Genomic DNA, 15,033 nt, shown 5'->3' on the forward strand with positions numbered 1-15,033 from the left:
CAAGGCCATATCTGAGCAACTGTAAAGAGTGGGTTTTCCCCTTGGGATGAAGTGTGAAGAACCAACTGCAGTAAATGTGGGCCTGGGCTTTCTTTTGGTGGCTTTTATCTACTTGTAGTAATGAACTACTAGCTGTGAATCTGTGTGTGTGTGTCCATGTGTAGGTGTGCGGAGACCAGAGCAACTTCAGGGCTGGCCCTCAGTCCTTGTCTTTGTTTTGTTTGTTTGCTTTTTTTTTTTTTTAATGTGTCTGACAAGTCAGGTAATCCTGCTTGCACTGCAAATGTTTTACCAACTGAGCCATCTCCCCAGCTCCTAATATTTTTTTTTCCTGTGAGAAATGTTTTCATGTGAACCTCATAAGCTAGCTGCTAAGTGTTGGACAGACAGACTCAGCAGTGGCTTGTTACCCTCCCCTGCCGGAGAGCTTAAGTCACATAAAGACCTGCCTTGAATTAATTTTGCCTATGAGGAGAAGACTGCTTCCATGGCTTGTGTGAAGGAGATTGGAAAAACTGTTGAAACGGTACATATTGTTTAGAATTAATAGAAAATGGTCAACATTTAAAGACGTTCTCGTGTGGAAAGCTGTGCCTTTGCCCTCACACAGCAGGTCTGTAAGCAGATATGATTGTTTCTAGTACTGGGGCTCAAACCCAGGGCCTGGGAATACTCTTCAACCCCAGTATGTTGCCTTTGAACCTGATCCTCCTGCCTCTGCCTCCCAAGGGCTGGGATCACAAGTCTGCCTGGCAGTGGTCAAGTCTTCATCTGGAGCATCTTGGAACTGGAGAGGTGGGACCTCCCTCTTCAGTTCTCTCTGTTCCTTCCCTGACTCTTTGCCACACTGTACAGTGTAGACCTGCGCCAGCCCGCAGGATGTGTTCTAGCTCCTGCTTAAGCTCTTACCACTGCTCTATACTTTTCACACTGAAAGGACAGATGTTGTGTTAGCCTAACCAAACCAACAATCAGAGCGCCTCCCAGCAATGTCAGTAAAGGCCAAAATAAGCAGTGAAAGACAACCTTGTGGCCAGACTTCCTCAGGACCACTCCCAGGGGCCCGTCAGGACTGTAGAAGCAGGGGAAAGTTCCATTGTTGTGATCGAAGAATTCCTTGATGTCCAGGGCACTGTTGAGCAGATGATCCCTGTCTCCGTGACACTTGGGTGTGTAAAAGCACTAGGAGTTTGGAGGAGGGAAAAACTCTGTTACCAGTGGCCAGCACTAAGGCTCCAGGCTAATACTATGGTGAGGAGGCAGAAGAGAGACATGCTCATTTTGTACCGTGGTGGGGTGTGCTTGGCAGGAGCACACAGAATGAAATGACCATGTCTGTTCATATCTGGGCTCCCATGTTGAGGGGACTACGGGAATGTGAGAGACGGAGCCCTGGAGATGGCTCTGCAGGCAAAGGTGCTCGCTGCCAAGCCTCACCACATCCGTTCTAGGCCCAGCTTCACATGGAAGAGACCTGAGGCCTGTGAGCCAGCCTCTCATCTCCACACAGCATGGCAGGCATGCTCACATACACACAGAGATGTACCATAACATGCATGCCTACAAACACGCTTTCTAATGTATGATTTTAGAAATGGCCACATCCAAAACTGAAAACCAGAAGCCATGAGATTAAGTGTTTAGTGACCGACAACACTAAATTGTAGCATGTCAGCTAATGAAACATTTAGAGTTAAGTCTACCTGTGAACTATAAATCACATGGACTAGTGGTATAAGTTATTTAAATTAAAAGTTCTTTAAATGCCTTAAGAATTACCCGTGTGGCTGAATGGATACTGATTTCATTCTTAACCAGAGCTACAATATGGAGGAGACATTTCCCGTTTAGGACTTCACATCAAGCAAGGAAACTGAAATGTGCCTCTCCTTTCTGGTTGCCCCATGTCTTTTCCAAGACTGCTCTCAGCCTCACCTATCCTGACCGTGATGCTGTGAACATAATTCTGAGGTAATTGAAGCTTTTCTCAGTCGAGCCTACTAGTGTGCACAAAGCCCTGCCTAGTTCAGTCCTCAGCTCATAACACATCATGGCAATCCCACCACTGCTTCCAAAGTTCATCCCCAGTCTTGGCTGCATTAAGTTTGGAAACATCCAGGGTTATGTGGCACCCTCCAAAAAAGTAAATGTTCACTAGAAGGGAACTGATTTTTCCTGCTCAGGACAGCACTATGTAAGGGCAGCAGAGAAGTTTTAATTGTCAAATTCACATTACCTTGGGGTTGGTCCTGATGGCCTCCTCATCGTAATGGAGAAGCACTTTCTGTCCCGAGTGGCTAAGGTTGACGAACACCTGCAGGCAAGGGTATGTCCCCTGGCCCTGGCAGCTACCCTCACAGGTGAAGGCAAAGTCCAGCCAATCATCTGCAATGTGTGTGTGGACAGTGGTGCAGTTTGATTCTTCTCTGGGAGAGCTTTGAAATTCAAAAAAGAAAAATGTTTTTCCTAAGTACGGATGTTAGGTTCTAAAGGCAGCTACTGGAAAATCAATTTCCGAATTCTGAGGCATGCTAAGCCACTTGCCCGTCACATACGTCAGCACAAACATCGCATCCTGGTCAGGGAAAGTCGGGGACACAGATGGGAAAAGAGCTGGGTGGCGTCTGCCTCGGTTCTCATCCTAGGAGTGTATTTCCTCTCTGTTAGCCCTGGCACAATACTATCAACCCTAGAGCTATGTGTTAGCATCAAGACTGACTAGTGTGGATTCCAGTGTTGCAGAGATTCTAGCTCAGGAGGTCTGAGCTGAGGCCCGAGAATCTCTAAACTAATAGTAGTTAAGAGGCACATATTAGGAGATATGAACTGCGTATCATTACCCTGACTGCTGAGCCACCAAGAGTCACATTGGATAACCCACCGTCTCTCATGCGGTCACTTTAGATGCAGCCACCATCTTCCTGGTGAGAGTGGGCCTTTGGAGTACCCGGCCGGTACTGTGTGTAGGGAGATGTCGTAGTGTGGCCGGGCCAGAAGAAATATGTCACTGGAGTGAGCCTTGAGAATCTAAGGATCAAAGCTTGGAATCCGACCTCTGTGCTTGCAGTTGAGGATATGATCTCTCCTTCCTGGTCCTGCCGCAACACCTGATTACCACCATGCCTCCCTGCTTTTATCCTTGTAGAACCATAAGCCAAAATAAATCTTCCACATACTGCCCTTGGTCATGGTATTTTATCACAGCAGTAGGAAAGTCAGTCCTGTACCTAAGCAACAGAAGGAAAGCTAGAACACACTGTGGATACCTAGGATACCTAGGATACCTACGGCACCATACCTATGTGTAAGGAAGTTTCTAGACTGGATTGGGAGGGAAGGCCCACACTGAGTGGTGCCATCCCACAGGATGAGATTCTGGACTGAATTAAAAGAGAAAGACATAAAGTCAAATCCAGGCCATGCAGCACAGCACCAGAGGAAAAGGACAGAGACCTGCTGACTACCATGCCACCCACACACCTGCACCCTCCAGCACAATGGCCATGCCAGCCTGCCACAGGAGCCACCGCACTATGTAAATATGTGGTGGTCAAATAGGAGAGAAGACAAGTGGAGCAGCTTGAACATTAAGAGAGAGATGGGTGGGCTGGAGAGACAGCTCAGTGGTTAAGAGCACTGACTACTCTTCCAGAGGTCCTGAGTTCAAATCCCAGCAACCACATGCTGGTTCACAACCATTTGTATTGAGATCCGATAAAAATAAATCTTTGGGGGGGGGCATGGAAATGAAACTGGGGACTCAAGGGTAAAAAGTAATTGTCTGTTGTGAGTGGCCAGTCCAGCCACCTAGGACCATGGAGAGGACCAGTCCAAGCTGCCACTGAGGTCATGTCTGAGTCCATGGCTGTGCAGTGGTGGGGGTCTATGGCTCATATCACCATCAGAGAACATGGGGATGTCCAGGGACTGTGTATAACTGCCCCAGCCCCTCACTGGACGCTTAGCGAGCTAGCCCCATCTTTTACCAGAGGGAGCACTAGGGAGAGTAGACCCAGTGCCTCACCCGGCAGCACAGTGGAGCTGGTCTGGCAGCTGGGGTTGTGGGAGAGCTGACCTCATCACTCATCTGCCATGGGTAGCGGAGGTAACAGCACCACCACTGCCACTTGCTTCTTGAAGCTTCCAGCACTCAGGAAAGCTGTCCACAGGGTCCTGAGCCAGAGTTTTTGAGCAGCACAGCAGAGCTGGCTGACCCTGGTGGAGGGAGTCCAAGTGAGCCAACCCTGAGGGTGAGAGTGCAGAACTGCCCTCTCTGTCATGAGGTACAGGGTTGATGTCTTCCCCTGCTACCCTTGCTACCTGCAGTAGCCTGGAGAGCTGACCCTGGGTTTGTGAGAGCGGGACGGCTAGTCCTGTCTCCTCACTGGCTGTAGCATTTGTGAGGCAGGGCCCTGCCTGAGCAATACAGTGGAGCTTGCCCTGATGGCAAAGGTATGGGTGAGCCAGTCCAGAGGGTATGAGTCGGAGCATTGGCCCAGCGCCTCACAGGCTGCAGCATCTGGGAGAGTGGGCCCTCAAACCTTGACTGGGTGTCACAGTGAAAAGTGCTCTGGTGGTGTGCGTATGGATGAGCCAACCCTGTAGGCAAGAGAGTAGGAGAGCTGACCCCTGCCACCTGCCAATGGCCATTTGGGGGCCTCACCAAGACTTGCCTCAGTAGAGCGGGAGAGCCAGTGGGCTGACCAGCTCAGCTACCCCCAGGCCCAAATCTGGGAGTCTGAACTGGCCCACCCCAAAATATGTACCATCTGTGAACTGTTGAGATGTGTGAAATGACAGGTCCTGCTGATCCAACACAGTAGGATCTCCGTGACACGGGGTAACAAGAGGAAAACCAGGCGTTACAAAGAGGATCCAGTATTGATGATGTCACAGAAGCCAGAGACCTCAAACAGACCAGTGACGCATGAACATTTGCAAGTGAAGATGTGTGGACAGAGGGATACCCTGTGGGACACAGTGTGACAGACACACTGGAGCTTCTATGGTAAGATGCTGTCTGTTGTGTGTGTGTGTGTGTGTGTGTGTGTGTGTGTGTGTGTGTGTGTGTGTGTGTGTAAGCTGCAAGGATGAGATGGATATGGAAGGATGGGAGAGATGAGCGGGACCGGGGTGCATGATGTGAAACTCACAAAGAATCAAAAGCTTTAGAAAATCACGAAGTTTTAAAAAGAGAAAGGCAAACCATCTACTGGGGAATGGGTAGCTTCAGGGATGGAATCCCTAAAGAAACTGACTCCAATAGTTCCTCTGATAGAAGTGAAACTTCTCTGGGACTTTGCGGCTCGATCTCCCCCAGTTCTCTGTCCCCTTGTCTGAAAGATGAGATGAGGGGTGAAGAGAAAGACTGTCACCCTTAGAAACCGTAACTGCTCCCTGAGACTGGAGAATGCTGAGGCAGAAATGAACACTGGATGCTCAGGCTACGCCCGCACCACTCCTTACTACAGAGATCCTGCAACTGTGCCCCTGCTACATCACATGTTTAAACAAGCAGGCTGGGCACGGGAGACATGGCTCAGCAGTTCAGATCACACACTACTTCTTGGGGAAGACCCGTGTTTAAATCCCAGTACTTAACAGCCCAAAGCCTCCTGTAATTCCAGCTGAGGAGATACGTCCAGGCTCCTGCCGCCAACCCTGAAACCTGAGTCCAATCCCTAAGACCCCCATGGCTGAGGAAGAGAACTGACTCCTCAAAACTGTTCCCCTTCACACCTCTTCTCCCTCTCTCTGAATCTGGGCAGGGGTGTGTGTAAATTTCTTCAGCTCGCTCAGACACAGGCCATGCATGCATTCATGGTTTGTTTGTTTTTAAGGTGAGAAGATTAACAGGAAAAGGGGGAGAAAAGAAAGCCAGAACCCTAATGAAGAGCCAGCTACAAATGTCCAACTGAGGGTCACACAGTCCCTTTTGGTTACAGGAGTGAAGTAGGCTCTGGGCATCCTAGGAGGCACAGCAATTTAGGGAGCGAGTAGGTGCAAGATTCCGTAAGTCCTCAGGCTGAGCAGGGGCAGAGGTTGTCCCTGGTACCTGAGAAAAGGCCTGTGGAGATTTGCTCTGTTGGACTGTGATGCGACATCCTGTACCCAAGTGTCTAGACCTCACAGTTATAAGCTTGTGTGGTGCAAACTTTGATCCTTGATTTAGAACTATTGGTTAAATAAAATAGACTGGAGGGATTGGAGGGAAGTAGGTTTTGAGTGATCTGGTTGGAGAAGAGGGGAGGAAGCCACCCTGAAGAGAGAGGGATGGTGAGCACGTGGCCAGGAGAATGAGCAAGTATCTCCGGTACACTACTGGGGAGGTAGCCAGGCGAGCAATTAGAAAAGTAGATTAAGGGTGACACCCCCCACTCCGGGAATTGTCAAAACCAAATAAAAAAAACCATAGTCGGAGTCTTATTTGTAAGCTTGTCGGGATAAGCATTAATTGGTTGTACTACACACGCCAGCTGACATTCTCCAGCAGAAGTGCCTTTCTGCTACCAACCACATCCATCTCAACTGGTAAGGCAACCGTGTGCAGAAGAACCGGTGGACTGTGAACACCGGGGAGTTCCACACCTCCCCTACCACCACTGTCTCCAGCACGAACAGGCAAGCTCTCCAGGGTGTGCTCGCGAATGAACTCCAGTGCGGAGCTGGACCCGCCTGGGAGCCCGTGTCTCACCTGAGCATGAAGGGCTTCAACACAGTGGTCCCCAGCAGGAAGAACATCAGCACGGAGGAGGCCATCATGGCGATGCCCAGCAGCGTGGCCCGGTCCTCACCAGCGCTCGATGGAAGTTTTGGGTGCACCTTCAGGGGATCTCCATTGCTTATGCCTGAGGCCGGAAGTGCTGTCCTTTGGGGGAAGCCAGAAAGGATGCTGTGTAAGTTTGAGAGAGCTCCAGCTTTGAGCTCGGGCAAACCTAAGTCTGGTTCCCTGAAGTCAGAAGCAGGTTCCCTGCGTTGCCCCAGATCCCATGCTCAGATCTGAGAACCGGCGCTATCAAAATAAACTAAAATGATACATTGTTGAATATTTTTTAAGATATAAAAAACTGAGTGTGGCATAATGTATATTATATTGCCAAGTCATCATGTGTGTTCGTTTTTTGTTTGTTTGTTTGTTTGTTTTTTTTAAGGTTTGAAAATGGACTCTGAGAGCAAGGACGATTCCCTTCTCCCAGTCCAGTTTTTAGTTTTTCTGTTTTGTTTTGTTTTGTTTTGTTTTGTTTTGTTTTGTTGTTATTGTTGTTTTGGTTTTGGTTTGGTTTGGGTTTAAGTTTGGATTTTTTAATCAAATACACTCCAAGAGTCCTTAGGCTGTTCCTTATGTCCGTGTTAGAGAAAGGGGCAAATGGTAGATAGCTAAGACTATAAAAAACAGTGCACAGTTTGGGACTGGGAAAATGTAGTAGATAAAGAATTAAAGAACTCGAATTCCTGTTTCTAGATCCCAGTTAAATCTGAGTAGATCTAGGTAATCATGGCAGTTGCCTATAATTCCAGGCTGGGGCAGAGGTAGTGGGGGAATTGGGGGTGGTGGGAGGGGGTGGGAGCTGGGGGGTGAGGGTGGGAGGGGTGAGGGGTGGTCCCAGTGCAAGCTGTCCATAGGCGTGGCCATATCAGTAAGCTCTGGGTTTGGTTGAGTGAATACTATGGAAGAGCTCATGCAGAACCATTCAGGGCATCGCTTTAGTGCCTCCACGTACATATGCACACACACACACACACACACACACACACTTATACAACACATATACAGGAAAATAAAAACAAACAAAAAGTTCATTGCTTCCAGAGCCCCTGAAAGGTAAAACCTTTCCAAAAAAAGGTTACTGTTGTTTGTCCCATGACATAAAAATGTCTGATGGGAACCGGAAGCTGGAAGGCTCATCCATGGAGAGAATACCGCCACACCTGGAACCTCTCAGGTTCAACTTCGAAGCATGTTGCCTTGAGCAGGTGTCCTCTGCCCACTCTTCTGGGTATCGCAAGCCCCTGAGGGGATGGTGTTTTCAGGCTACCTCTTGCTTGCTGTCATTCTTTTACCTTTGCCTACTACATGAGTGATAAACGCACTCACTTAAAACTGAAAGCGTAGCTATCTTAGATTACTCTCCTTGCAGAACACACGATGGTGTATGTGTGTGATCCCAGCACTCAGGAGATAGAAGCAGGAGGATTAGGAGTTCAAGGCCAGCCTGGGCTTCAGAGTAAGTTTGAGGCCAACCTGGGCTCCATGAGACCCTATAATAAAAAAAGGAAATAAAAGGAGAGATGAGGGGCTGGTCAGCTGTTAAGAGCACGTATCTCTTGCTGGAGACAGTGTCAGATCCTGGCACTCATATCAGGAGGCTCACAACTGCGCCTCTAGGTCAGTGAATCCAACACCCTGGACTCCACAGACACACCTGCACGCATAGGTGCACATAAGGACAAAGAGGAACACACACGCAGAAACACTCTTAATTCCTTTTTTGGAAGAAGAAAGGGAGGGCGGAATGGAGAAACTACCAAGTAGAGACTGCAGTTCCTGGAGACATCTCAGGATGCCTATCTATGACCAAGACAATTTCCTGGCTGTGGCTCTTTTGTCCTATGTGATTCATGTTCTGGGCCTGTTCATCTTTCAGTGATTTCTATGGCTCTCTGAATGTGGTTACTCCACATGCTCATGAATTCTGTTTGGAAAACATGAATGGAGAAGCCACGTTTAGGATGGATGAAGAGGACCTGAGACAGGAGGTTGCTCTTGTCGTCATCCCCTCCCCTACCTGCCAGTCACCTAAGTGGCCTGGTCTACAGGATTAATCCCCACTCCCCATCCCTCCATCTGCAAACTAAGCACTTTCTCCCATCTATCTACTCTGCTTCCTTTCACCTCTCCTCTCCCAAGAGCTGTGGTGAGTTCTTCCCAGGGGTGTCTGCTCAGTGGTAAAGGCCATCAGGGCCACACACCATGGCAGCCATGGGCAGCATCCAGCCACACAGCTCTCCATGGGTTTTTCTAAGATGGTATTGTTTAGAATCATGACAGTTCTCATTTAAATGCTCATTTCTGCCCTTTGAAAACATCACAAGAGCCACGTTCCTGCTTGCGGACAAGCTGCCCAAACCATACTGATTTCCCAGTGATCGGGTCTGTGTCCTCCAGTTGCCACAGTTTCTCTATGTCCCAAGGTCAACAGCTATTTATGTCCAGCGTCTTTTCATTTTAAGAGGCTTCAGAAAACCATAAGCCAGAGAAATGCAGTGCCAAGTGTGGAAACTCAGGTCAGTCTGCTGAAACCGCTTATGAAATCCTGAGCCCAGCAAAGGCCCTTTCCAAAAGCAGACGCCACACTCGATCTCATCTTCTGACTTCTCTCCACTGGCATCTCAGGCTGTGGTGGTGGGGAATCTTCCCTGAGGGAAGCTACATCTCTATGGATAATGGGACCCAGCAAGCCTTGCTTGATAGGGTTGATTGGGGGCAGGGCGAGGCATTTATTTATCTTGGGTAATGAGGATCGGTTTGCATACCTACTATGGCTCTGGTATGGAAGCCAGAGGACAACTTGCAGGAATCAGTTCTTTCCTTCCACCATGTGGGTTCTGGGAACTGAACTCAAGTTATTGGGTGTGGTATTTTGCCAGCCCTTCCTGGGAATTTTTAATTTCTTGAAATTCTTTAAGAAAAACTCTGTGTGTGCATTCATGCATGTGCACCCGTGTGCACGTGAAAGTGCACGCGCCATTTTGGTGCACAGTTCCATATGGAATCAGAAAATCAGAAGACAGTGTCTCTCTTTTTTGACCATTACATGTGCCAGAGTAGGAGTCTCTGGGGACATTCCTGGCTTTCCTTCCATTTCACTGTTAGAACACTGGGGTAACGGGCACTAACCACTGAACCAGCTGTTTTTTTTTTTTAAACCATGGGGTCTAGAGGTTCCTCCTGTCCTCACACTTACATGGCAAATTCTTCACCCATTGAGCTATCTCTCCAGCCTGCTCCACTTTATGTCTTGACACATGGTCTCTCAATGGGTTGGGCTGGAGCTCCTGGGTTAAGCTAGGCCAACTAGCAAGCCCAGAGATCCTCCTCCTTCAGGCTCCACCAGCATCTGGCATTTGGTGTGTGTTCTGAAGGGTCAAACATGGGTCCTCTTGCATTCAGATAAGCAATTTACCCCAAGAGCCATCTCCCCAGACTGTCTGTGTGCTTCTTATACCTGACTCACATGGCCAACTGCAGGAAAACAGCAGACCCGTCAGACTCTGACAAGAGTCAGGAGTAGGGGCAGGAGTGTCCTGAGGCGTCTCTTCTATTTCTTCCCACTTAATACCGAGTGTTTGCAGGAGGCCAACAGTCAGAGCTCCACTGTGAGGACTCGATTCCATGGAGAAAGTGATCATTAAGGTCTGGAAATCTGCGTGCAGATTCTCTTTAGAAAGGGTGGTTTCTGCAGTGCACGCAGAGGCTGGCAGGCAGATGAGGAAGAAGGGGAGTCACCCGAGTACCTTATGACTGTGGAAGCGATGGGTTTCTGCCTCACATGGTCAATGCCGACTAGAGCTTAAAAATGAGGGTGGGAGGGCTAAAGGTACTTGAAAACCCAAACCCTAGCCTGGGCATGGTGTCAGAAGCAAAGACAGGAAGACCATGAGTTTGAGGCTGGGCAAAATTATGTTTTGTTTTTTAAAAAGAGCACAAAGAACAAAAGGCAGAGTAAAGCTTCACTTTCTGTGTATCAATCAGGTTTATACAATGACAGAGACAGAAATCACACCCAGGTCTAGCCAAGTAAAGATTAATGTGCCATTCAGGGGGAGCCTGGACCTCAAAGGACCTGAGATTCAGTGCCAGGGAAGGGTAGACACAATGCACACACCCTTAGATGGGTGACCACAAGAAGAATCCTTTTTATAACAGGATGTTGGGAAGAGGAAGGAAATTCCAACTGTCCCTGGAATTTTATAAACTTGTGGCAATCCTCAGGGAGTTCGTGCTCCGTGTTCTGGTTCTGTGTGGTTGTGTGTACCAGGGCTGGCCTTAAACTTCTGATCCTTCTGCCTCAGCCCCCTAAGTGCTAAGACTATAATAAACTTTAACCAAGAATCTGGGCCTACAAATATCAAAATTGTAGACCATTTGGCTCTTGAAAGGGAGGTTAAAGATGTTTAAATCAGAGGGTAAAGGAAATAGAAGTAGGGAGGCAGAGACCCAGGCCTGGAATTCCTGTGGTTAGGGCTGGAAAGAAGGCAGCTCTCCCTTGACTACACAGTGAGCTGGAGACCCCGTTTACATGAGACTGCATAAGAGATAGGAAGAGAAGGGGTTGGGTGTAAGGAGATAATATTGTTTTAAATTTCTTATAAATCTAAGACACAGACATAAAGAAAGTTGTCAGTCAAAATGTCACAAAAGCAAGCTGAAGTGCTCAAAAGCCGGCTCATAGTTAAGAGTTGGTATGGCTCACTTGCTGAGGACCAATGTTAGACTAGAATTTACAACTGACTGAAATTCCAGCTCTCAGGGTTAGGATGCCCTCTTCTAGGCTCCAAGGGCACATGAGTGTGCACACAGAGACGGAGACAGAGACAGAAAGACAGAGAAACACACACACACACACACACACACACACACACACACACACACACACACACACACACACACACACACTGGAGTCACAGAGGGTTGTGAGCCACTGTGTGGGTATGGGAACCAAACCTGGTCCTCTGAAAGATCAGCCAATGCTCTTAACCACTCCACCATCTCTCCAGCTCCTCAAGTTTGTCAGTTTAAGTACAGTCCGGTTCCTGGATTATTCCTGTCTTCATATCTTTTTTTTTTTTTTTGGTTCTTTTTCTCGGAGCTGGGGACCAAACCCAGGGCCTTGCGCTTCCTAGGCAAGCGCTCTACCCCTGAGCTAAATCCCCAACCCCTCCTGTCTTCATATTGTTTTAAGAAAATATGATCACATCAGATAGAGTTGTTTTATTAGATAGTTTTCTTTACCCCGTATTTTCCACTTAATCCCCATGCCATTAGCAATGATTTGTAAGCTCCCTGTGATTTCAGTCCATCAGTCAGGTAAGGCATGCGGTTCTTGCCTGCATCCTCAGAGTTGAACATCACTGGCTTGTCTTCAGTTTCTGACACTGTAACAGCACTGTATGGGCTGAACTCAGTGGTATTAAAAGCACTTTTTAATCCCAGGATCTCAGAGTGATTAAGAAGATCTCATTGTTTTCTAGTCAGTGAGATGAGTCAATAGCATTTTAATTTTTTTTCACCAGGGATATTGATGTCCTGGAGCCATCAACCAGTATCCTCTGTGTCCTTTCCTCCCTCCCTGCCTTGTCTTACTTGCTTGGTCCTCCCTGCCCAATCCTTTCTGCCCAATCCTCTCTGCTCAGTCCTCCCTGCAGAGGGTGACTTTCCAATCAGACCAGAGCACAGCAGAAGCTCCCATGCCACCTTCTCAGGCTGAGGCAAACTGAGTTGCTAACAGCACAAATAGGCTAGCCCTAGCTCCATAGCTTGCCTGGGTGTGGTTGGGACAGAAACCAGCAGCCTTGCCCTTTGACATCTGGACTATGCGAGAACTCCCTGTAGCTTAGGCATGCATCATGGTTCACCTCATGAGGATCCCCATGTATTTGTGACGAGGGGCTTGTGTATTCAACTGCCACCTCCCTGAAGTTTGTTTCCACTGAAAGGAGGTTTGGGGCATTTCTCAAACCTTTCTGGGCATTTGTTTTGTAAATACAAAAGTTCTTAGCAACTTTTTTTGAAATAGTAAAGGAGGCTGATAAAAGCTACCACCAACCTCAGGGTGGGCACAAAGGGCAGCTCTTCAACTCTGCATCTCAGGAATGAAAGTGAGACCGGGGTGAGTTGGGGACTGACTGGACTGTCTTCCTTCTTGTTTGTGTTATGAGGAGCGTCTTCATTTTCACTTGCTGGCTGGTTGCTATTCGGTCTCCTACCACGAAGCCGCTCGCTGTAATGATCTGCTCGTAAAAGCATTAATTCAGAGCTAGGAGAGCCTCTCTACTTTGTGATCTGGCCCTTCTACCAGCCTGGAACCCACCCCCAACCCATCCACTGCCTCTCCTTCTTCTCCTCCATGCCCTAAACAAAATACCCAGGAAGGTAGTTAAAACTGGAGGTTGGTGGGTACCCAGCTCCGAGTTCTGCTTATAGCACTAACAAGGCATTCACGTTTCCTGTAGTGGGAGAGCTTGGCTTCAAGATGTCCCCGTCCCATGAACATGCCAGAACCTCTCTAATATCTTATCTCAAAAGCCTGGCATGGCTCTCCTCTCCTCTGCCCATTTCTGACTGCACTGCTGCCCCAACCCTAGCACAGGAGTTCAAGGCCCCACATCCCTGAACCTCAAAATTCTTCTGCTTTGAGGAGAAAGGTCCTAAAATAATCTTTTTCACTTCCCACTTATTCAGCATAGTTGGGCGGTTAACACCAGTAATCTCTACTTGGGAGGTGGAGGCGGGAAGATCAGGAGCTCAAAGTCAGCATCAAATACATAGTGAGTTTTCAGTCAGCCCAGGCCACATGAGATACTGTCTCAAAAACAAACAAAACAAAACTAGAAAACAAAACAAGCAAAACCTCCAAACTAACAAAACCCAAAATAATAATAGTTATAATGATGATGATGATGATGATGATGTACATAAGATATGCAGACCTGTCTAGTTTAGAGAATTCCAGGAAGGCACCTCTTGCTAGAGCATACAAAGATAAGCGTCTCTAGTGCAGGATAAGATGAGGGGCAAAGACCCAGAGTCATACAGCTGCCTAGGTGGGAAGACAGAACCTGAATCCTGATCTGGAGGATTAAGGCTCCAGCAATAGGACCAAAGGCTTGTGCCATTTCTTCATTCCTTCATACAGAAGATGTATTGCTGGACACTGCTCTGAGTGCTGGGATCCACAGCCCACCCCGCCTATGTCACCTATGCATCCAGGTACACTGGTCCATGCCTGGAGTCCCTGCACTGGAGAAGAGGAGACAGAAGGCTCATTCATAACTGTGTGGAGAACTTGAGGCCAGCCTGGACTACACGAGAGCCTGTCTCAAACTAGCAACCAAAGATGGGGGTGGGGTGGAGGTTGGGGGTACCTGACAGGCATTGCAAGTTGGACTCCTCAAAGCGCCTACCAAACTCAGCTTTCAGCCTGCCGTATTATAGCTGCGCTGGCCTTGTTGGACAGGATGCACACTGATGGGAGATTCAGGTGGGGACTTACCTCCCTTGGCGCCTCCGACCACCCTGTAGTGTGATTTGGACCGGGATGCTGAAGGGCTGCATGAGGCCACGGGCTGGCTGGATCGGATGCTCCTCGCCTGGGATGTGCCCTTTGCAAGCTCAGGAAGCTTACGCATCATCGGAAGTGGAGTCCCAGAGGGAGTTCCCAACTCCCTGCCTAGCCACAGCCATCAGGACCCCTGCTGCATCTAGATCTGCCGGGCCTCTAGAAGTTTCCTAAAGAGGTGGGAACTCAGGCAGCCTGGCCGAAAGGCAGAGCTCAAGAGTAGATGCTCATGGAGGACTTGGGTGGTTCTACAGCCAACAATTCTGCATTGCCTGGCACCTATTTCTGCCTGTCACCCGTGTTTCCTCTGAAGTCACCAGGTGCATTGTCATAGAGACCAAAAGGGCTGTGGAAAGTTCTGAGCCCCCAGGGACTCTGTGTAATTGGGGACAGACATACCTAATATACAACGTATAAGAAGAGGAAATGTTCTGTCCCAGACACATTCTCTTTTTTTCAAAAATTGTTACAGTACAGGCTCAATATAGTAGCCCTTTCTGGTTAATTGTCTGTTCTAAATAAAAGAATAGGTTTACGAATCTGTGAGGTGACTTGGTGGGTCAAAGATTGTCTGGCCAAGCCTGGTTTCCATGTCCTTCCATGAATTCCACACACGGGCTTGAACAGGTTGTGTGTGCACGTGCCCGTGCGCGCACACACACACACACACACACACACACACACACACACACAC

General features: G+C 48.4%; 1 protein-coding gene across 1 annotated transcript; it reads right to left on the reverse strand.

Annotated features, from left to right (window-relative positions):
• Nucleotides 1-240: 240 nt before the first annotated feature.
• On the reverse strand, nucleotides 241-14,595 carry Kcnmb3 (potassium calcium-activated channel subfamily M regulatory beta subunit 3). The gene is made up of 4 exons (NM_001104560.2): nucleotides 14,274-14,595; nucleotides 6,695-6,868; nucleotides 2,237-2,435; nucleotides 241-1,182 (listed from the first exon to the last, which is right to left on the reverse strand). The coding sequence occupies exons 1-4, from the start codon at nucleotides 14,333-14,335 to the stop codon at nucleotides 898-900; spliced, it is 720 nt and encodes a 239-aa protein (NP_001098030.1). The 5' UTR covers nucleotides 14,336-14,595; the 3' UTR covers nucleotides 241-897.
• Nucleotides 14,596-15,033: the final 438 nt, after the last annotated feature.

The sequence above is a fragment of the Rattus norvegicus genome, chromosome 2 (assembly GCF_036323735.1).
Source record: "Rattus norvegicus strain BN/NHsdMcwi chromosome 2, GRCr8, whole genome shotgun sequence".
Taxonomy (NCBI): Eukaryota; Metazoa; Chordata; class Mammalia; order Rodentia; family Muridae; genus Rattus; species Rattus norvegicus.